The following is a 22,335-nucleotide window of genomic DNA, read 5'->3' on the forward strand; positions in this document are numbered from 1 at the left end:
CGCGCCACTGTCTCTTAGTATGGCGGGATGGGGGAGAAGCCAGTCCTGGCCAGAGGCAGGGGAGAGTCAGGATGATTGCTGCAGGGCTCAGCTCAAAGCCCCAGCGTCCTAGGCATAATCTGTCCTTGCTGTGGGCAAAAGCTGGTTGTCAGTGATGACAGCAATTGTGAAGGAGGTCACCCCAGACCCTGACATGGAGAAACATGGTGGAGTGTGAACAGGCAAGAGGCTTGAGGACTGGAGGGAGTTTCGAAACCCTTCCCTTATGGATCAGCCACAGATGGGGTGAAGAACTGAAGGGGAGCAGAAGCAGGCCCTGAGGGAGCCTGGGCTGCTCCAGGGGTTGATGGAGCCAATGGCACCACAAGGGTCCTGAAACACTCGCTAATATGACTGCAGCTTCTCTTCTCATTGTGACTATTTCTACTTCAGTTAGCCTCCCAGTCTTGGAGATGAGGAACAGGGAATTGTCTTTGGGGAGGAGGCAGCTTAGTGGGTAGGGCTGGGCACTTGGTGCGAAGGCCCTCACTGCCCCCTTGGAGGGGCCTCCAGGAACTTCCCACGTGGCTCTGGCCCTGCACAGCTCCTGAACCACTTCATGCTGTTTTCTCTCATTTTAGGCAAAGGAGCTGGATAGGAGCTGGCCCTGATCCTCCTTCCTCAGGGTTTAATACCCCAGCTCCCAGCTCCCAGAGCTCCTGGCTCCAGACTTGAGTCCTTTAGGGTTTCCCTCAGTCACCTGCTCCTGGGCCCCTTTCCCTTAGGGCCCTTTTTCATTCTCCTTGGACCAGAATGTCCCAGGCCAGGGAGAAGCAGGGGATGGGGAAAGGGATTGGCAGGCACTGGAAGGGAACCTGTGAGGCTCTTCCAAGGCCACAGCTCTGCCAGTGCCTACCTAACCTGTGTCTCTGCTCCGCCTCTCTCGGGCCCCACTGTTGCTCCTCACCTTCCTTAAACCAGATCATCAGTCAGGTACCTGGTTCCCTGGGAAGCAGGGCGGGATGCTGGGAAGAATACAAGACTAGGAGTCTGAAGCTCTGATTCTAATCTCCTGCCTGCCACTGCTAGCTATTTGACCTTCAGCGAGTCGTTTAACCTCTCTGAGCCTTGGCATCTACCTCTGAGAAAGAAGGATAAGAGAGTCTGCCCTGAAGGGTTAACTATGAGATGTGTGTGAAAGGATGTAGTGAACTGTAAAGTGCTCCCAAAGGTACCGGAGGAGGGGACTTCCTGAGAGGAGGGGCAGGGGACTCTGCAGCGCTCCTTCTTCCCCAGGGACAGCCATCTTCCAGGCTGATACAGCCTGATGGGCACAGAGCAGGAGGGGGCCACTCCTAAAAAGGGTGGGGGGCTCTGCTCAGAATGGCCAGAGCCTTGGGACAAACATACACACATGCACGTGTGTGGGAGCGTGCACACACATGTGCACAGCCAGGAGACGAGGCCCACAGCCCGTTGGCGGCTAGTTAAATCCGGCTGCGTGTAGGTGGTTTCCTGCTATAGCTGAGTGCAGCGGGAGAGCATACAAGGAAACTGCTTTCCATCTCCCCACCCAACAGCCGAGGGGGTCTGGGGACATGGGGGGCTGCCTCACCCTGGGCTTGAGAAGACATGCTCTCTGCTGGCTGGTCTAAGCTGACTGCTCAGGGCACTTCCAGGCAGTCCCCAGAGAGCCAGGATGACACTGGTTCTGGCATCTTCTTTTCCCCACATCCACCAACAGCCTCAAGCTCCTGGTCTTGACTTATGCTCCCCCAAACGCACTCTCTCCTGCCAGCCAAATCCTACTCCCCATTCAAGGTCAGCTCTACTACCCCAGGAACCCTTCCAGCCCACTCCAGCCTCTGCCCACCTGCGGTGCTTCTGCCTCCCAGGTGCTGGACAGATTTGAGACAGCTTTTACACGATTTTATGCTCATGTTCCAGGCTGGAACTCCAAGGTCAACCCAGCCTCAGTGCAGCCGCACTGGACCCCATCTTCCACTCCTGAATGCCTCTTCTGTCCCTGATGTCCCCTCCAGTATTCCTGCTCCCTCACCAGCTCAGCTGGCTGCAGGCTGAATTCTTGTCCCTTCTCCCCACAGTGACCATGCCCCGCACAGTGCTTTGCAGACAGCTAAATGCTCATCGGTTGTTTGTTAAATAAAAATGTGAAAAGTACCCCTCATTTGGCATCAGACCAATGCCGCCTGTATAGCCATAGTTAGCTTTTCATTTGTCTCAGCTTCCCTCAAAGATTGTGAGCAGAGCTCTCCAAGAGCACAGACCCTCTCAGCTCCTTGCCAGTATCTAGCACACGGCTGTGCCCACAGAGGTGCCGGATAAACATTTGCAGATGGACTGATGGGAAGATCTGTATCTGGGTTTGGGGTCCGTCTCCTAAAGGGAGGTGCTATGCTGAAGCTGGAGGCTGGGCTGCATGGTAGGACGGGGGTCGCTCACCACGGTGATGTTGAAGACGTAAAGGAGGTCAAAGGGCAGAGCGGCAATAAGGTCGACGAAGAACCAGGTGGCCAGGTAGTGGAGGCCAATGGAACGAGGAGCAGAGATCACTTGACCGGACTGGGAGACATAGGTGGTGCGGAAGTTCAAGATGATATCTGGGGGTGTAAGAGGCTGTTACTAGGGGGCCTGGGCCTGGAGACTCAGGGCAAGGGGTCAAGGAACTGGGCAAGCTGGGAACAAGCCTTGGAAACCAGAATGGAGGAGAGGCAGGAATGGCAGGGATAGACTAGGCTTCTGGCTGGTCTTTAGGGAGGATAGGTCACAAGGCTGAAGGCTGCAGGGGTCAGGGTCCATGAGTCAGTGGAGATTAAAGACCCAGAAAGGATCTCAGTCCTGCAGGCACAGAACGGAGGGAGGCTTGGCCGAGTGGGCCCCCCAGGCCACCCACCACAGTAGGTGGAGCAGTGTCTGACCCAGAATGAAGAGCATCTCCACGGCAATGTCGCTGACGAGGGTGTGTCGGGAAGTGATGGGGGTGTCGTCATCACCCGCGAAGCAGACGTTGTAGGGGACGGTGACCGCAACGTAGAAGGTGGCGAGGAGGATGAGGCCATCCCAGACAGCCTTGGGGACGCTGTAGTGGAGGAGGAGGCAGCGGGACCCCCCCACGGAGGCCACCTTGTACTCGGGCACTGATGGCTTTGGCTCAAACACGTTCTAAGGGGAAAGGGGTGGCGGTTGGGAACACTTGGGGGGAAAGAGGAGCCAAGGCTGGGGGGGAGGAGAAGCAGGGGATGCGGAAAGGGGGAGGCAGGCACTAGAAGGGTGACTGTGAATAGAGATAGAAGGCACAGGAGAGGGGTTCAGAGGCTGGCACCAGATACTGCCAAGCTTCTCCCAAGCTCCTTTCTGAACCAATCACATTTTGTGGGGGTATTTATAAGGCTTGACACTCAACCCTTCTTGACAAGGGGATTATGACAAATCAGGCACATGCCTTAGCTTGAGGGGTAACTAGTTTTCTTTTTAAGTTTCTCCTGGGTTCTGGGAATCCAGAGGAAGGGGACTGAGTATGCCCTGGGGGTCAAGTGCTGGCAACACTTACCCCTGGGCTGTGTAGTCCTAGCAGACTACACAGAGGGGTGGAGAATTAATCCCCTGGCCCTTTCAGGATCCTGGGAGGTGGTACATGGGACAGATGCCAGGCCCTCAGTAGGGCTCTCTCCATAGGACCACAGCAGCTTGTGCTTTTTCCCTCATGATATAACCCTATCACCCAGGGGGTAGGGCATGTGACAGCTGCCAGAGCCCTCCCGTGACGCCATCAAAGCAGAGCAATGCCAGTCACCTAAGGAAGCAAGGGATATGGGGATTGATAGAGGTGTGGGGGGGAGTATGGGGTGGAGCAGAGGCGAGTATGTGGGAATCGGGCAGGGGAGGAGCAAGCCAGTGGAGAGAGATCAGACGGACAGAGAAATGGGAGGCAGGAGCAGAGGTGCCTCCCAGTCAAGGCTGGAGGACTTGAAAGATGTTGGGATGCAGAAAGGACTCACATTATTGGTCTTCATGTCTCCCTGGCTCCGGCGGCCAAAGTGGCCAGTCAGTCGGTGTAGGACAGTACGGCTCTGTCTCCTGGCAGATCGAAGTTTTGAGCTGGCACCCCTCCTGCCAACGGAGTTTTCTGTTGGGAACAAGGTGCAGAGAGAAGTTGCAGTACACCCCATGAGGCTGGGGAGGGAAAAAAAAAACCTCAAGCACAGACTTCTGACCATTCGGGCCTCCTGCCCAGACTTGCGGTTACCATGATTACTGTCTCCATGGCCTCCTGCAGGGCCAAGTCCTGGGCCTCCACTCTGAGTGATGTCCTTGAAGGAAAATAGGAACAGCACGACTTCCCCCATCTCATTCTTGATAGGCATCATGTCCAGGAGGCACCAAAAGGCTGAGCCTGTAGGCGTTGAAGAGAGGGGAAGAGGAGGTGAGCAGCTCATGGCACACTGGTATCCCTACCCCTTTCGTTGCTGGACATGGTAAAAGCTCGAAGGAACCCCAGAGCCAACTCCTCCATCTTCCAAGTGGGGAAACTGAGGCCCAGAGAAGGCCAGGGATGCACTCAGTCACATAGTCAGCTTGTGGCAGTTTGGGGATGAGCACCCAGGCTTCTACTGTGCCCAGTGGACTCTGAGTAAGGCCCCAAGTGTGGGCAGAGCTGCAGAACGGGCCCCTCACCATCCTTGCGATAGAAGCAGATTTCAGCCCGGTGCTCCTGGTGGCCCTCCAGGGCTTTGTGCAGTCGCTGCAAGGCTGGCTCACTAGTTTCTGGGCCATAGAGGAAACGGCAGCTGCAGGTTTTCTGCATGACTTCGGTGCGACCGTAGCCTGTGAGCTCACAGAAGCCGTCAGAGCAGTAGACAATGGGGAAGCCACGTGGGCCCTGTGCATTGGCCAGCAAGAAGTTACTGTCTGTAGAAAGAAGAGGTCAAGATTAAGACAAGGCCAGGAGAGAAGCTAGCTTCTGGGTGGGCAGCACCTCCAAGTTGTGGAAAGAGATCTCAGAGCCAGAAGTTGCCCAGGCTTCCAAGTGGTTCCTAATCCCTCTTTGGGATATTCAAAATGAGAGTAAGAAGAGATAAAGCAAAGAGACAAGGACTCAAGGGTGACAGATAACGTAGGCAAGGACTGCTTGGGGGGCTGCAGAAGGAACCTAACAGGTCATGCGGTACATCTCCCTGCCTTCAAGCTGGTGGGCTCTTACTGCAGAAGGCAGACAGCATGGTAAGGGCAAGGGCTCCAGATCCCTCCGCTTGCTGCTTAACTGACTGCATGACCTAGGGCAAGTTCATTACCTCTTCTGTGTCTCAGCTTCCTTATCTGCAAAGTGGGGTGTAATATATCTTCCTCATCTGGTTGTTGTGATAGTTACACGAGTTAACTTGGGGAGAATAAGTTCTGGTACATAATAAGTCAAAATGATTTCCCCACATTTGTTCAGCTTTCAGAACATATCCATAAGATCCTGGTGATATCATACCCATTTTATTGATCGGAAACCAAAAGACAAAGGTTATCCGAACTCCCGACTCTCCATAGTGTGGATGGGGGCAAGACAGTGAAGAGTATGTCTTGAGGGAAAAGTCCACCTTTTATATTCCTTTAGTTAATTGCAGGTGGTCTGTCCCCAGTGCTCAAAGTCTGACAGGAGAAGGTTTTGAAGGTATAACTCCAGTAACCCCCAGCAGCAAAACCTAAGCCGGTTCCTTCCTGCTCCAGTAGGAGCTCCAGCCACCCCAGAGTCTCAACTTAGAGATGGGCCCGAGACAACTGGTCCAGAGGCACCAGGAGGGATGAGTGTCTGGGGTCAGGGCAGCTAATGGGGACTCTGAGGGGCCTGGGAGGCACTGGGCCCTGGGCGCAGCCTCCTTCTTCCATCCCGTGGCCTGTTGCCTGGGTGATGGGCGCTATGGAAACAAGGGAGGTGAGTGGGGCAGGGAGGGTGGGGAGGCGGGTAGAGCCCCAGTGGCTCAGTTTCCGCCCTCGGGTACAGCTCCCCCACCCTCCAGATCCCAGCCAGGATTCCCAAGGGGGAAGGGGGAGATGTCTTGGCTGCAGAGAAGGAAGAAGTCATGGCGGGAGAAGAGACAGGGAAGAAGTAGTGCGGCTGTCCAAGGTGCTGAACCTGTAACCCCAGCTGGGGTGGGCGAGCAGGGAGTTCCTTCCTTCGCACCGATCGCCCCCTTCCTTCCGCCTCACCCACCTCAGACACAGACGTCCCATAATTTGAGGGCGCATGACCTTAATCCAAGCTAGGTATTTCCAGAGCCCGATCTTTGATCTTTTATCTCTGTCTTTTTTTTTTTCCTCCCCCTGGAGCATACAGGAGCTGGAGTAGTCAGAAAAGAGCTCAAAACGGCCGGCTACTTTGTCCCACCTCCGTGTCTCTGATACCCCCATTCACGCCCCCAGCACAGTTCCGCCCGGGAGTGGGCGGCTCCCAAGGCCCCTTCTGCGTTTTGCCGCACAAAGAGCCTCTTCTGCCTGAGTCACACCCCCTAACCTTAGCCCCCCACTCTGTTGGCCCTTTCCCCTCCTCCCCTCACAGGGCACTCCCTGCCTGGTCCCTTTACCGCGGCTTCGGGAGTTTCTAGACCCTCAACTCCATTCTCTCTCCTTGCCTCGTATCTCACCACATCCAGGGGACCGAGCCGAATCGCCCAGACTTGGCCCCCAGCTTGAAATCCCAGCTCCAGCCTCCGCCCCACTCACGCGTGCCGTCAAAGCGGGTGGCTATGGTGTCCAAGAAGGTATTTTGCGGGGCCAGCAACCCCTTCATGACCGGCATGGCCCCGGGGCGCGGGTTCGAGTCGCTGCGCTGGGGAGCGTTCAGCTCGGCCGGGCCGGAGGAGGCGCGCTGCCGGCGAGGCCGGGGCGCCCCATGCGCCCGCCTGCCTCCTCCCGTCCCTCTAGCCGCTACCTCTCTGCTCCGAACCCCGTAGTTCTCGGCTTCACTCGGCGCCGCCTCGGTCCCCCCCCACCTCCCCACAGGCCCGGCCCCCCGGGCTCGGCCCGCGCCCGCCACGTGGCCCCGCACGGGGAGGGGCCGTCAACGACACTCGCACCCCTCTCAGCAGCCCTCCTCCCAGAGGGGAGCGGCCCACGCGCGTCTCTCGAGGAGAGAATTCCGGACTCGCCCACCGGGAGGGAAGGCCTGAAGTGGTGGGGCGGGGCTTGAGAGACAGACACGCCCCTTTCGGGTGGCCACGCCCCCTCGCGTGGCTACCAGGCTGCTCCCCGTGGCTCCACCTCGCGGGTTTCCCCGCGCGCTGCCCACGCTGGGACTGTGCCTGATTCACAGTGCCGCCTGCTGGAGTTAGCGTATTCCGCAGCGCCTCCAGGCCTCTTGCTCCAGTGAGATAGCAAGGGTTAAAAGATTGGTTTTGCCCCAATGGGGAATCAACAACCCGAAGGTTTGGAACCCCCACCTCCTAGAAAGCACCCTAACTATCTCCTTCTGCCTCAGTTGCCTAGAGTACCCTGCACCTCTGAGCAAAGCAGGCGGTGGGGTGAAAAGACTTTGGTGCAGCAGGTGGAACTCCAGCTCTGGACAGCCTGGGGAGCTGGACAGCCTGTGTGACAGCCTCTGGAAGCCTCACTTTACTCATCTGCAAGATGAAGCTAATGAATCTTACCTCATGCAATTATTGTAAGAGTATGATGGCATAATGCATGTCTTTGGCACAAAATAAATGTCTTGGAGGGCAGTTGCCTCTTTGTTCTCCCTCTTCTTACCATCTTGATTTAACCTTCTTTCCCTTTCCTGCCCGTCAAGTGGAAGAGAGGCTGGAGGCCAGTTTGGGCCTGAGAAAGTTAGTTTTGAGGTGGGCAGAGTCATGGTTTGTAAACCTCCAAGGATGCACAGGTGGACTTTGATCTTCTCCAAGACGGAACAAACGCAGCAGCAGTAGGGACCCAGGGGACACCAGACACAGGACTTTCTCACCACCTAAGCAGAAAATTATTGAGGCAGCCAAGTGCCCTGGCTGAGTATGGCTACTTTCCAGGACCAAACAGCTAAAATCAGAGGGAGTGGAAACCTGGGCAGGTGGGAAGGCAGGCTTTTCTGGAATGTTAGATGGCTAAAAAGTGCCACATCTTCCTGTGTCTGTACTTTTGTTATGTTTTTGTATTTGTTTCCCCCAAGATGTGCACATTTCCTAGAGAGAGAGACAAAAAGTTAGAAAGACACCTCTCCCCATTCATAGGAGGGATGACCACGCCATCTTTCATTCCCCTCTTGGGATTTTGGATGTACACGTGTACATACACCTGGAATGTTTTTTAAGCCAGCAGATCTGGGACCCAAACCCTGCAGTCAGCCGCATGGGATCCAGCTACCTTAACCACCACACCATGGGTTGGCCCGCTATGCTAGTTTTCTAGGGCTACTATAATGAAGTACCACAGAGTGGCTAGCTTAAGCAACAGAAATCTATTGTCTTACAGTTCTAGAAGCTAGAAGTCTGTCCAAGATTAAAGGGAAAGCAGGCTTGGTTCTTTCAAACATGTTGCATGCCTCTCCCGCAGCTTCTAATGGATTGCTGGCAATCTTGGCATTCTGTGGCTTGTACATGCATTACTCCAATCTCTACTTTCATGCAGAAGGGTTTCTCCCTGTGTATTTCTGTGCCCCAATTCCCTTTATATGAGGCTGCCAGTCAGGAATCTGAGGTCTTCCCTGCTCTTGTATGACCTCATCTTAACTAATTACATCTGCAAGTACTCTTATTTCCAAACAAAGTCACATTCTGAAGGGTTGGGGGTTAAATGTATGGATTTGGGGAGGAACACAATTCAACCGATAACAGGTGTCTTCAGCTAGAGTTGCAGAAATATTTTGCCTCCTCCCTGCTTAAGAACTTCCTGTGGCTACTAGTTATCTACCAAAAAAAAAAAAAAAAAGCAAAAGCAAAGTACACTCTATACCTCTGCTGCAGCCACTCTGGACAATTCATAGCTGAAACTCATATTCCCTGTCCTAATGTCAGGCTCAACTCCCACCCGTTCCAGGCAGATTCCACTCCTCTTTGCAGCCTTCCTTGCTCTTTCTGCGGGCATGTGTCTCTCCAAAAAGGCCTCCATACAAAATGACTAGTAGAGCCTCATGTGACGCATCTGTCCCGCAATCCCCCTCCAAGCACGCACATGGGCGGCTCTCTCCGCACAAATGCCTGTGCCCGGTTCCTTGCACTGAGAGTTCTCCAACTAAGAGTGTTTTGGTCTCAACGATAAACACGCTGAGAGACTGGTGCCCAGAGCTGAGCTTCGGGGGCCCTCAAGTCTTTATAGAGTTTACATGTAGGACGCTCTCATGCCCCCTAGAGGGCTGGATGAGACCACGCAGGCACAGAGACGAGCTGCATGAATCGGACTGAGCTTCCGGGGCCCTCAAGTCTTTATATACATGTAGGACGCTCTCATGCCCCCTAGAGGGCTGGATGAGACCACGCAGGCACAGAGACGAGCTGCATGAATCGGAACTCCTCTTTATTGCCATTTATCTGGGAGCTGACACTAGGTGGGCAAAGGGAAGAGAGCAGGGAAAGGGTGGGGCTCAGACCCCTGACCGTCCTCCTGGAGCGATAGAAGTAGCGGCCACCACAGGACAACGGCGCCCGGCGCAGGGGCGCGGCGCTGACTCTGCGCCTGCGCGGCGGCCCATGGTCAAGATGCCGGCCGCATGGTTGCCGCTCGCCTGCAGGAGGCGCTGCAGCCGACCCTGGAGGCCTGGGGGCCCCGGCCGCCTCTTGCCCAGCGTGAGGATGCCGGCTGCGTGATTGCCCGCGCCGTGCAGCAGCTCGTAGAGGCGGCAGGAGCACGTCTTCTGTCGACAGCAGTCGGGCAGGGGCTGCGCGGCCGCCCCGGGAGACAGCAGCGCGGGAGGCAGCAGCAGCAGCAGCAGCAGGAGCGGCAGGAGACCTGGGGAGGCGGAGACAGGACGCTGGAGGGTCTTCCCGCCGCGTGGGCAACCAGCCCCCAGGCCCAAGCCCTGTCCAGCTGGGCCCGAGCCAGCTCCTGTCCTGCGCTCCCCCCCACCCCCACTGTCACTTAGTTTTCCTGCCCCTGCGCTGTTACTGTCAGAAAGCTCCCATGCGTCTCCTTTTACCCTCTCACCCTTCAGGACCCAGCAGAACATCTCCACCATCTCCTCTGATCTTTGAGACCCCGGGCAGAATGAATATCCATTGTACCTCAATTAGAGCGCTTACCACTCCACCCGCAGACAGGCTAGTCTGAGTCTGTCTGCACCTGAAGCTGTGAGCTCTGGGAAACAGACCCTATTTAGTCCTCCCCTGCCCTTAGCAGCTCGCATATGGAAACTGGAGACTGGCAGGACTCCATCTCATCTGCTGGCTCCCTGGCAGGGGAAACAGCTTTAGACCCACTTCCTATTCTTGGGGGGGGGGAACACACACACGACCTCCTCGCCTGTAACCTGGGTGATAATTCCTGTTATGCATAGCTACCAGGAGCAGGACATGAGATGGCAGGTGTAAACAGCATCTGCCCTGTAGTAAGTGCTCAATAAACACGAAGCCTTAGGAGAGCAAAATACCCAGATTAGCCACCGAGGACTCTCTGCCCAGGGCCCACCCAGTCTCCCGCCTCCAGAGCCCACGGAGGACAAGCCCATGGCAGACACCCTTCAGCCTTTCTTCCTGCCCCTGAGCAAGCACTCTTAGTGGTATGGTGAGACACCCCTCAGTCTTTGGGCCTTTACCTTTGTGGAGGGAAGGTTCATTGTGTCTGGAGCTCAGGGTGGGGCAGCCTGGAAAGATGTCTGCAGTGGTCCGAGTAGCCTGGAACCTGGCAGCTGTCCACTGTGACCTGCTGCCAGGGACCTGGGGTTTATAGTGCTCTGAGGTGGTCGGGAAGAGGGACATTTGCGTCTTCTCTGGGGCCAGACAAAGGCAGGTCTAAAATTAGCCTCCTGCTGGGGGTCTGTCTCCAGGCTGGGTCCGAGGAATGGCCGCTGAAGCGTTGGAAGATAGGGGCCGAATCATTGTGTCCCTGGCGCCCCTACCCTTGTCTGTCTGCCTGCTCCCTGGAGATGAGGTGGTCTCCGGGCACTAATGAGGCCACCCTGCACCCAGGAATCTGAGAGCACAAAAGAGGCCTTGGCTGGGGTGCTGACCGACAATGATATGTGTGTGGGGGGCTGCTAATTAGAGGCAGGAGAACAGGCAGTCGTGAGACCCAGCAAACACCGTGGCTGTGGGGGATGGGGAGCCAGCCACGCTTCAGACCCTCTCCCTGTTGCTCCTTGTCAGACTCCAGGGATTTTTTTTTTCCTTCAGGAAAAAGGTTTCTTAGCTCTCCCGTCCTTCCCTCCAGCTCTCTCCTTTCCTTTTGCCTGTCCTGCCAACTCTGAAACAAGAAACCTTGAAACCCAGCCTGGTAGTGGGAGGAAAGGCAGCAGCCAGCCCTGGTGCTTCCAGAAGCTGGTAGAAACCTTCTGCCTCCCCAGCCTTCTCCTGAGAGTGGGCTGCCCAGAGGAGAGAGGGACTACATCCCATTCCACTGTCACTTGAGCGACCATGGGGTGAAGGGCATGTACTGGCTCTCGAGTCTGTCTTATTCAAGGTAGTGTCTTGGGGGGGGTATTTTTTGTTTGACTCAGAGAGGGAGAAAGTACAACCCCTTCATGGGGCATGGTCACACCACAATCCCTGCTTCACCTCTCCACTCGGTTGAGATTTGGGACATGCATGCATATATGCCTGACGTGTTTTTCAATCCACTGGGCCAGAATTCCAACCCTAGTTGGTCATGTGGGATCCAGCTCCTTTTAACCTCAACCACTAGGCCATAGGACCAGCCCTCAGGGCAGTGTTTATTGAGCTCCTGCTCTGTGCCAGGCCTTGAACTGGGTTGGGGAGCAACAGTGTGCACAGACTCTGGCCCAGTTTTCAAGGATACCTGAGCCCAGGTGGAGAGGCAGTTTGGGCCCAATGATAATTCAGTGGAAGAAGGGACTTTGGCAGACGTCAGCAAAGTTGAGCCAATGATTTCTGCCTGGGGTGGGGCAGGAAGTCCTCAAAGACATGTGAAAAGTAGATTCCCATCAGGTAAAGTTGGGGAGAAAGGTAGTCTCTGGAAGGGACAACCTGAGCAAAGGCCTGGAGGTAACAGTGCTTAGCTTCTGTGGGATGGAGGGGTATGGTCCTTGAACACTTTCTCTCAAGCAAGAAAAGGAGTGAGGGCCAGGGCTGGTTTTGTTTGATTTTGTTTGCTACAGAGCACATGTGCTTGCTTGCTGGAGAGACAGAGAAGAGAAAAAGTGAGGAATCACACTCAGGTGACATGGCCATGCCGCAATGCCTTCTCCTCCATTCTCCTCTCTAAATTTTGGGCATGTGTGCACATGCACCCAGGGTGTTTTACAAACCACCAGGTCAGGGATTTGAACCTCCCAGTCAGCCATGTGGACCCAGCTGGCCCCCAAGGTCTCTTTCTAAAATCAGGTCAATTGGTCTTTATCCTGTGGGCAATAGGGAGCCACTGCGGAAGGATTTTTTTTCTCTTTCTTTCTTTCTTTTTTTTTTTTTTAGGTTTTTGCCATAGGGTGCATGTGCTTGCCAGAGGAAGACAGAGACAGAGAGAAAGTGAAAAATCACTCTCTAGCGGGGATGGTCATGCTGCAATCCCTTCTCCTTCATTCTCTCAGGATTTTGGACATGCATACACATGAGCCTGATGTGAGTTTCAAGCCACTGGGTCTGGGACTTGAACTGCAGTCAGTCACGTGGGAGTCCAGCACCTTAACCATCACACCACCCGCTGGTTCCCATGGGAAGATTTAACAGGAAGGAGTTGGGCTAATGCAGGGGGCTGGGTGGGTGCAGTGCAGGGGCTGGATGTGGGGACGTGGAATTGAGCAGCACTTCAGAGGCAGAACCAGAAACTTCATCACTGGTCTAGAATGCGTGCTGCCCTTGGTTAGGAGCGGCAGGGCCCAGGGCAAGTCTCACCACCTGTTTCCCTGGTATGGACAGTTGACTATGATGGTCTCTGGGCTGGCTTCCTGCTGTGGCGCATCATGTGAACCACAGCTCTCCTCCCCAACCACGGAGCACTTTGTGGGTGCTGGGTCAGGAACAGGATCAGTGCCAAGGCAGGGTAAGGGAGTTGGGGACAAGCCTGTCCCTCACTAGGTTACACTGGGGCAGAGGAGGCAGGAGGAAGAGACTCTGCGTCTGCTGTGTTGCCCTGGATTGTGGTAGGAATCCTGAAGGCTACTGTGCTCTCATGCTTGGGGCCTACCCCAGCCTGGAGCTCAGGGCTGAAAGGGGGATGGCTGGCCTGGAGAGGGAGAGCCAGGCTAGGGCAATCATGGAGTAAATGTGACCACGACACAGTTTCCCCAAAGAAGAACCTGAGTCAAAACTCTGAGTGCAAGGGGTTTATTTGAGAGCTGATCCCAGGAAGCATCAGAGGTAGTGAAGCATTGGGGAGAACTGGTGAGAAGCACAGTGAGGGTGGGTTACTGCGGTGCAGCTGGGCTTCATCCTGCTGGAGACTCAGAGCCCTGGGGGATACACTTTGAAACTGTCCCACTCTGGGACAATGAAGCTGAGGTCTTTATTCATCAACTCCTGTTCTTTTTCTTTTTTTTTTTTTTTTAACTCCTGTTCATTTTTGACTATGGGTGGCTCCTGGGGACATTAACCCCCAACACACACCTCGAGCCATCCCAGTGCCTTGGCCAAGCATCCCACTGAGGCCGAGGGCACCATCAGCTGAGACACAGACAGAGACAGCTGTCAGGGGTGGGGGCGTGCTCCAGCAGCATTCCCCAGGCTGGCCGAGCGGCATCTATGGGTACGGCACTGCTGGCCTCAGCTACATCCCTGAAGTGTCAGAACTGGTCAATGAGGCTAAGGCCTCCCTAAGATTCAGTGTCTGATGGCCAAATGTCAGGGGACACAGAGTCAGAGACCCTGGCCAAGGACTGGCCATCTGGAGAGGCCCAGAGGAATAAGTGAGGGGAGCAGGAAAAGTGGGCAGGCTCAGGACACCACCTTCCTCTGCAGGAACTGGGCCAGGTGCCTGTGCCGAAGGACTCGTGGCATCTCAGGAGGAAAGGGGGATGAGGGATCGGCAGCCAGGGCTGCCCGCAGTGCTTTGAAGGCCCCCCGGCCCACCAGGTGGACTCTGGCAGGCCCCACGCTGCCCCGGAACCGCAGGGACTTGTAGTGGGGAGAGGCTTCCTGAAGGCAGTAGTCAAGCTGGGAACAGGAGGCTGGAGTAAGGCTGGTGCATACCCGAGTGTGCATTCGGGTGTGCACGACTGTGCCCCAAGGTACGTGTGCTTAGGAGTTTCATGTATGCAAGTGTGTGTCTGCGGGACTCATTCCCCCTTCCCAGAGCTCCAGGGAGCTCCTCCTTCCCACTCCGCCCCCCTTCCCCATCACTCCCCTGTCTCCAGGCACCCTGGGGGCATGCAGACAGAAGGGAAGGAAGGGAACATCTCCATCCCTTTTACCTTGTCTCGATTTTCCTCTGACAGATTCCTCAGCCCTCTCAGCTCCACAAACACCTCATAGTGGGGAGCGGAGCCCTCGGAGGAATCTGTGGACACCCCCCACATGCTCACATACTTTCCAAGACCTTCCAAAGCCAACACCCTCTGCCCCCATCTGTTCCTCCCCGCTCTGAGGTTTGTAGGAAGAGAGAATTTCTGGGTAGAGAGTGGGGTAGATAGAGAGGAACCTAGAGCCTGCTCCTGAATATGAGACGGCCAGGAAAGAAAACGGCCCAATACCGATACCGATACCGATACCGCAGCAGGAAGTATGGGAGCTCCCGGGGGAAGGTCTGTTAGGATCAGCAGGAGGCTGAGTCTCGCCTGCTTCCTAGAGGTCTCCTGGCACGGTGGGTATGGGTTGGAGGGTAAATGATTCGTGTGCAGGAGGCAGGAGCCCGTGCAGAAGCTTACCCAGAACACGGCTCTCCACACAGACATGGTCCAATAGCTTGGCCCCTGGCCACTGCCCCACAGCCCGGCCCAGGGCCTCAGAGAACATGTCCTCACCAATGTCTTCTCCTCGCACACTCAGGGCCTGGCCCAGCCTGGACAGGAGGTAGAGGAGGAAGTAGGGTCCAGGACACAAGGACAGCCCCCAGCTTCCCAGGGAGTCACTTACCTGCAGATGAACCTGACAACTGGACACTGATTATGGGTGCCAGCGACCTGTACCACATCACCCAGGCGGCATCTGGTTGGGAGGAGTGGGAGTGAGATGGGCCATGGGCCCATTAACTTATGCCATGGCTCCTGGCAGGGTCCAGAGGGCCTGAGGCAGCAGGGGCTGGGCGGGTGATCACCTGGTCAGGCTGCCGTGGTCAGTCAGCACCAGCTCGTACTCCTTGCCCTTCTGGGCCTTGGCCAGAAGGAAGGTAGAGGCAGCCTCCTCCTGGGCTCCATTCTGGACTGGGAGCAGCTCAATAAAGGGGGCTCCAGGGGGCAGAAGGTAGAGCCCACAGGGCTGCTCTGGCCATAGGTTTAGGCCCACCACCGCTGTGGGGAGCAAAGCAGCCCCTCATCATCTGGTGACACCACTGCTTTCTGCTAGGCCATAGCGCCACACCCTGGACCTCAAGCCCCAATCCTCTGTGTACCTGACGTTACTGCTGCCCTTCCACCCCTTCTTCCTGGCTCCCCAGGCTCATGGCACTGCCTCTGAGGCCCTACTTGGGAAGACGCAGAGTGCAGTGGGTCTGGAGGTAGCAGACCGGGGAGTCAATCCTGGTGCTGCCTGAAGTCGTGCCAGACTCTCTACCTCTATGAGCCTCAGTCTCCCCATCTGTTAAATGGAGCTGCTAATTCCTTCTATTCAGGATGCTGGGGTGGATTAAATAAAATGATTATGTAGAGCTCAATGCAAGGCAGCTGGCTATGTGACCTCCGGCCTCTGCCCCACCTCACTGCCCTGAGTCCCGCTGACCTCCAGAGGCAACGTAGGCGGGAGAGAAGAAGGCTAGGCCTTGGCACCACAAGGCCCCGAGCGCAGCCACAGCCTCGGCCTGGCCTCCCGCATCCAGTGTCACCACCACCTGCAGCTTTGGCCAGAGCCGAAGGGCCAGTCCCCGGGGGCCCTGCTCTAGGGCCTCCCGCAGCTCCGCTGCCCGTCCAGGGAGAGGCGCTCCCGGGTTCCCAGCAGCTATTGCCTCTGCCAGCTCTTCGCCATCCGCCTCCAGGCCGAAGAAGACGTCCAGGAGTTCAACTGCAGTCCCGGCTTCCAGTGCCCTCAGCCCTGGGGACCTCAGCGCCTCCAGCAGCAGGGCCCCAGGGTCCTTGGCTTCAGGGGGGCTAACATGGCCCAGGGCATGGCCAGGCCAGGGGAGGGGGCTGGGCCAAGGGGATGTAGAGGTCACTCGGGCGGTGCCTCCTGGAGCCAGCACTCCTGGGTAGGCCTTGTTTAGGGCTACCAGACCCAACAAGGTGGCCTGGAGAGAGACAAGAGAGGATGTTGATCTGGTTTCCAAGCCAGACCCTGAGTCCCAGTCTGGGGGTTCTTTGCCCACCTTGATAAGAGGATTTGGCAAGTAGGGGTGTCTGATGGGGCTGGGCTCTGGCCAACCTGGTTTACCTGCAGAGAGGCCTCCCCATGGTACTGGTTTGAGGTGGGGGACAGCAGTTGCCCACGACACTCTTCCTCCTGGGCCTGATCAGCCTTGGTCAGGGGGAGATGATTCCGGAAAGTGCTCAGGTCTGTAACCCCAAGACACCAGAAACTCTATATGAAGTCAGTTTCCCAAGTTTCAAGCAATACTGGTGAGCCTTGAAGAAGGAACCCAGACGAGGCTGGAAGGAGGGGGCTGGAAGGACCCAGCATGGGTCTCTGGTCTGCCAGGTGGTGGAGTGGGGTTTCCGGGTTCTGGGATCTAATTGTACTGTGATGTTTCCTTCTCTTTGGGTCACCTCCCAGGCCCTTGGAAACTCACTTGTGCTCTCCCTGAGGGGACAGTGGGGACTCCGGGCTTCCTGTAGACACCACTTCAGGGCTTGCTGCTGGCTCAGGCCCACATGCAGCGTGCTCTGTTCCAGTCTCCACTGCTGCCAGGCCGCTACCCAGTTCAGGACTCCCCATGCCACACGGTGCTGGAGGCCAGCAAGCCAGGGCAGCCTGGCATCTTGGGACCGCTGCTGCCCAAGCACAGCCAATGGTGGCAGCAGCAACAGTAGCAGGAGGAACAGCGGGAACAGCAGCAGGAACAGCAGGGGCCACAACATCTCAGAGCAGCTCCTGGTAGAGAAAGGATTCCTAGTGCGAGGCGATGAGGGGTTAGCCCATGTTCCCCCCCACACTCTATTGCACACAGAAGAACCCGAAAAACAGTTTGGGAAGAAGTCACTGGACGGGCAATGCAGAGGAGAAACCACCAAGCCTTTGGAGTCCCACTGACCTGAGTTCAGATCCTCCCTCTGCCAGTGGTCAGCTGTGCGGCGCTGGGCAATTCAGCTAGCTGCTCTGAGCTCCGTTTCCCTATCTGTGAACTGGGAATTAAAATACCTCTCTCAGAAGGCACCGACAGGGCTTGGCACAGAGCCTGGCACATAGCGGCAGCTTAACAGATGACATCTCTGTCCACTCTCGAGTGGCTTAACTTTCTCTCAGGATCCACCCTGTCCCAGTTCTGTGTCCTTCCTCAGCCTGGGGCAGTGGGTCCATGCCCACATGCATCTGCCCCAGCCCACTACTGCCTTCTCCCAGCACCCAGGGCCCTTCAGTGCCTCTGGTCCCAGTACACATCCGGCCAGAATAGTGGAGCGATGGCTTTAAAGGGTGGTGCCCAGACAGGGAAATCCGGCCACGGCCCTGAGGGCGGAGCTGGGGTGTTCTTAAAGGGGCCCTTCTCCTTTAAGGGCAGTGTGCTCCGTGATGCCGGCCCAGGCTGGTCAGTGGGGAGTCAGGGCCAGAGTAGGGTGGTTCTTAAACCCATGCAGGTGAAGGAAGAGAAAGCTGAGTGTGAAAAAGGCGCCATTAAGCAGCCTGAACTGGGAATGGGGCACGCTCCATCCTGGAGCAGGTTCAAGCTTAAGAACTGTTAAAAAAAAAATGCAATCTTCTCCCACCCCAGAAGTTTCCTCCACAAAGCTGATAGAGAAAGAAAATAATTTTACTGCCGAGTAAGCATTAAACCAAAATGTGATGTGCACCACAAGCTATCTGCAAAAAAAATCGCTAAGACAAAGAACTCTCACCCTTTCATATTGACAAGCTACAAGGGCACTTCAAAATTTTTGAGGGGAAATGGAATTAATTTATTTTGGGCCAAAATATTTTGAAAGCATACATGGTTTCTTTTTATAATATGCATCTTCTATGAACTTCTTGGTTTTATTTTTTTAGAGAGAGATTTTTTACTATAGGGTATGTGTGCTCGCCAGAGACACAGAGAGAGACAGAACGTGAGAAATCACTCCCAGGGGGGATAGCCATGCTGTAGTGCCTGCTCCTCCATTCTCCTCTCGGGAATTTGGGCATGCACACACATGCACCTCACGTGAGTTTTAAGATACCAGGTCTAGGACTCAAACCGCAGTTCACTAGTGGGGGTCCAGGGACATAACTAATTACGCCATATGCTGGTCTCTTCCATGAACTTTTTAAGTCTCCTCATCCAATCTAGCACATACATGTCAGCCCTCAAGCAAGACAACTTCACGGCACCGTTTATCACCTTACCATTTGTTACCATTTGTGTCAGCTTATTGGCTTTACCCCAAGGAATATTTCTTTATGATTGGAAGCAGTTTCGTTTCTTGAAGGCACCCACCACGGTGAAGCGCCCCCCTCTGGCAGTAAAGCTGAACCTGGACGCTAGGCTGAGGGCTTCTCCTCATGTCCAAGGTCAAATTCTTCCTCCAGTTGTGCCCTTGGTTTAGGCTCTCCAAACACTGAAGACCCTCCTTTGGAACTCTTTCCTGCTCTAGGTAGTGCTGAATAACTCTCTTCTTTTGACACCTGAGCTTCTTTAGATGATCTGCCCTCAAACTCTGTTTTCCTACCTCACTTTCACTCTTTTTATCTTACTGAGACCTTGCGGTTACTTTTCTTTTCTTTTTTTTTAAATTTTGCCAGAGGGCATGTGCTTTTGCCAGAGAGAGAAAGAGAGAGAGTGAAAGCAAGAAAGTGCCCTTCATGGGGCATGGTCATGACAAATCCTTTCTTCCCCCATCTTGTTCTCCTTTTTGGAATTTTGGGCATACACACACACACACACACGCACACACACACACGCACACAGGCTGGCATGTTTTCCAAGTCACGAGGTTGGGATTTACACTGCATAGTGGGCCATGTGGGATTCAGCCACCTTAACACAGGCTGGCCTGCTCTTTTCTTTTTAATTACTTGCCAGAGGGCACCTTCACTCCAGTGAGAGAGAGAGAAGAGAAGGAAGAAAGCAATCTCTCATGGGGTGTGGTCATGCTGTAATTTCTTTATCCTCCATTTCTCCATCTTGTGGAGATTTAGGGATTTTTGCCCATGCATGCACCCATTGTGGATCTTTTTTGGAGATTTTTGCTGTAGGGCATGTGTTCACTGGAGAGACATGCATGCACCCATTGTGGATCTTTTTTGCTGTAGGGCATGTGTTCACTGGAGAGACAGAGAGACAGAAAGCAAGAAATCACCCCCAATTCCCTCTTTATTCTCCTCTCAAGATTTCGGGCACACATTCACACACACCTGGTTTGTTGCAAGACACCAGGTCCAGACCTCCAACTGCAGTCGACTGGGAGTCCAGCACCTTAACCACCTGCTGGTCCCCATCCATTGTGTTTTCTAACACTAGGGGCCAGGATTTGAACTGCCTGGTCAATATCAAGTGGATCCAGCTTCCCTTTTTTTTTCTTTTTGAGAGATTTTTGCTATAGGGCGCATGCACTCGCCAGACAGACAGAGAGAGACATAGAGACAGAAAGCGAGAAATCACCCCCCAGGGGGGATGGTCACGCCGCAATCCCTTCTCCTCCATTCTCCTCTCAGGATCTTGGACACGCATGCACATGCGCCCGGCGTGAGTTTAAGCCACCGGGTCCGGGACTTGAACTGCGGTCAACTACATGGGCGTCCAGCGACATAGCCAATACGCTAACTGCTGGTCCCCAGACCCAGCTTCTCTTAACAGCCAGGCTACAGGGCCGGTCTTTGCCCATTTATTATTATTATTATTATTTTTTGCTATAGGGTGCGTGTGCTTGCCAGAAAGACAGAGAGAGACAGAGAGACAGAAAGCGAGAAATCACCTCCCAGGGGGAATGGCCATGCAGCAATCCCTTCTCCTCCACTCTCCTCTTAGGATCTTGGGCACGCATGCACACGCGCCTGGCATGAGTTTTAAGCCACCGGGTCTGGGACGCGAACCGCGCGGTCGACTACATGGGAGTCCAGCGACATAGCCATTATGCTAACTGCTGGTCCCCTCACCCATTTATTATTATTATTTTTTGCTACAGGGCCTGTGCACTTGCCAGAGAGACAGAATGTGAGAAATCATCTCCAGGGGGGATGGCTGCTCTGCGATCTCTTTTCCTCCATTCTCCTTTTTTGGATCTTGAGCACAGACTCACACATACCTGGCATGAATTTCAAGCTGCTGGGTCTGGGATTCGAACTGTAGTCTACTACTTGGGAATTCAGTGACGTAACCATTCTGCCATCTGCTGGTCCTGCCTCTGCCCATTTAAAAACTGGGTTTTGGCCTTGTTCAGTTGTAGGAGTTACTTATTTTCTGGATGCTGATCCTTTATTAGATATATGATTTGGAAACTTTTTCTCCCATCCTGTGGGTGGCATTTTCACTCTGTTGATAGTATCATCTGATGCTTTTCTTTTGGTGTCATGGCCAAGAAATCATTGCCAGATTCAATGTCATGTAGTTCTTAAATTTAGGTCTTTGATCCATTTTGAATAATTTTTGTATAGGGTATAAGGTAAGTGTCCAACTTCATTATTTTATATGTGGCAATCCAGTTGTCCCAGTGCCATTTACTGAAAATTCTATTCTTTCGCCACTACACAGCAGCTTTGTCAAGGATCAGTTGAAATGCTAGGTGTTGTAGCACTTGTCTATAATCCCGATGTTTTTTGTTTGCTTGTTTTTTGTCCTGTCACCACATCAGATCTTGCGATGTAATCCCCATTTGTAATTCTAGGCAGGGGATTGCAACAGCGAGACGCTGTTTAAAACATTACACGCACGCACACACACACACACACACACACACACACACACACACACCAGTTGACCATAGACACTGGTTTATTTCTGGACTCCGAATTCTATTCCACTGACCTATATGTTTATCCTTTTGCCATTATCATACCATGTTGATTACCATTGATTTGCAGTAAGTTTTGAAATTGGAAAGTGTGAATACTTCTACTTTCTTTCTTTTTTTTTTTTTCCCCCCACAGGGCACATGTGCTTACCAGAGGGAGACAGTGAGAAAGTGGGAAATCAACCCCCTCCCAGGAGGGGATGGCCATGCTGCAATCCCTTTTCCTCCATTCTCCTGCTGGGATTTTGGGCACGCATGCATATGCACCCAGCATGATTTTCAAGTCTGCTGGGTCCAGTATTTGAACCATAGTCAGTCATGCAGGAGTCCACTGCCTTAACCACCATGCCACCTGCTGGCCCCTTATATTTTTTTAATTTGCCATAGAGGGGCCGGCAGGTGGTGTGGTGGTTAAGTGTACTGGACTCTCACATGGCCAACTGCAATTCAAGCCCTGGATCTGGCAGCTGGCTTTCTCACTTTCCATCTATCTCTCTCTCTGTCTCTTTCTGGTCAAATTAAAATAAATAAAGTTAAATAAAATAATTATTAAAAAAGAATTTGTCATAGAGTACTTGTGCTCTATGGAGAGAGAGAAGGCATCTCCTCCATAGGCGCTGGCCACATGGCAATCCCTTCTCGATTCCGGGCACACGCATGCATGTGTCCAAAGTGTTTCCCAAGTTGCCGAGTCCAGGACTCAAACCACACAGTTGGCCATGTGAAATCCAGTTGCTTTAACCATCATACCACCAACTGGCCTTATTCTTTGTATTTCAAAATTGTCTTGGCTCTCTTGCAATTCCATGCAAATTTTTCAATCAGCTTGTCAATTTCTACAAAGAAGTCATCTGGTAATCTGATAGGGATTGCATTTAATCTATATATTCATGTTAAATCTTCCAATACAAAAATTTGGAATTTTTTCCCTCATTTAATGAGATCTTTAATTCCTTTAAATAATGTTCTTATTCTTTCCTTTTTTGAGAGATTTTTGCTATAAGGAGCATGCACTCGCCAGAGAGACAGACAGACAGAAA

General features: G+C 54.0%; 3 protein-coding genes and 1 long non-coding RNA gene across 5 annotated transcripts in view; 1 reads left to right on the top strand and 3 right to left on the bottom strand.

The window, feature by feature from the left end:
- KCNH4 (potassium voltage-gated channel subfamily H member 4) overlaps positions 1 to 6,949 on the bottom strand; it is a 39,268-nt gene extending 32,319 nt beyond the window's left edge. The window contains 6 exon segments of the mRNA XM_027774777.1: positions 2,443 to 2,600; positions 2,919 to 3,162; positions 3,999 to 4,126; positions 4,247 to 4,393; positions 4,675 to 4,908; positions 6,709 to 6,949. Coding sequence (XP_027630578.1) covers positions 2,443 to 2,600; positions 2,919 to 3,162; positions 3,999 to 4,126; positions 4,247 to 4,393; positions 4,675 to 4,908; positions 6,709 to 6,784 — 987 coding nt within the window. The 5' untranslated portion in view covers positions 6,785 to 6,949.
- On the top strand, positions 5,934 to 7,697 carry LOC114009141 (uncharacterized). Its single transcript, XR_003550613.1, has 3 exons — positions 5,934 to 6,112; positions 6,639 to 6,746; positions 7,463 to 7,697. It is a non-coding gene; the product is annotated as an uncharacterized LOC114009141 (long non-coding RNA).
- A 1,775-nt stretch (positions 7,698 to 9,472) lies between these two features.
- On the bottom strand, positions 9,473 to 10,883 carry HCRT (hypocretin neuropeptide precursor). The gene is made up of 2 exons (XM_006156057.1): positions 10,721 to 10,883; positions 9,473 to 9,918 (listed from the first exon to the last, which is right to left on the bottom strand). Exons 1-2 carry the CDS (start codon positions 10,881 to 10,883, stop codon positions 9,554 to 9,556), a joined length of 528 nt encoding a protein of 175 aa, XP_006156119.1. The 3' UTR covers positions 9,473 to 9,553.
- A 2,504-nt stretch (positions 10,884 to 13,387) lies between these two features.
- GHDC (GH3 domain containing) lies at positions 13,388 to 17,768 on the bottom strand. 2 transcript variants are annotated; one of them, XM_006156007.2, is made up of 9 exons: positions 17,410 to 17,768; positions 16,948 to 17,249; positions 16,593 to 16,714; positions 15,948 to 16,449; positions 15,328 to 15,520; positions 15,147 to 15,218; positions 14,939 to 15,072; positions 14,486 to 14,571; positions 13,388 to 14,228 (listed from the first exon to the last, which is right to left on the bottom strand). In XM_006156007.2, the coding sequence occupies exons 2-9, from the start codon at positions 17,234 to 17,236 to the stop codon at positions 14,010 to 14,012; spliced, it is 1,617 nt and encodes a 538-aa protein (XP_006156069.1). In that variant the 5' UTR covers positions 17,237 to 17,249; positions 17,410 to 17,768; the 3' UTR covers positions 13,388 to 14,009. The 2 variants fall into 2 exon arrangements, with proteins under 2 accessions (XP_006156069.1, XP_014446191.1); XM_014590705.1 differs by having other exon boundaries at positions 16,584 to 16,714.
- Positions 17,769 to 22,335: the final 4,567 nt, after the last annotated feature.

This window comes from Tupaia chinensis, unplaced genomic scaffold (genome assembly GCF_000334495.1).
Source record: "Tupaia chinensis unplaced genomic scaffold, TupChi_1.0 Scaffold000477_1, whole genome shotgun sequence".
In the NCBI taxonomy this organism is placed as follows: Eukaryota; Metazoa; Chordata; class Mammalia; order Scandentia; family Tupaiidae; genus Tupaia; species Tupaia belangeri.

Bases quoted from the DNA above. Each gene is read 5' to 3' on its own strand.
- GHDC (XM_014590705.1), bottom strand. From the start codon at position 17,236: ATGTTGTGGCCCCTGCTGTTCCTGCTGCTGTTCCCGCTGTTCCTCCTG. The intron at 15,521-15,947 runs GTCAGCGGGACT...TGCTCCCCACAG, and splicing joins CGCCTACGTTGCCTCTGGAG to CGGTGGTGGGCCTAAACCTA. The intron at 14,572-14,938 runs GTAAGCTTCTGC...GGGTGTCCACAG, and splicing joins TGTGGAGAGCCGTGTTCTGG to ATTCCTCCGAGGGCTCCGCT.
- HCRT (XM_006156057.1), bottom strand. From the start codon at position 10,883: ATGTCCCTCTTCCCGACCACCTCAGAGCACTATAAACCCCAGGTCCCT. The intron at 9,919-10,720 runs GTAAAGGCCCAA...CCGCCTCCCCAG, and splicing joins TGAACCTTCCCTCCACAAAG to GTCTCCTGCCGCTCCTGCTG.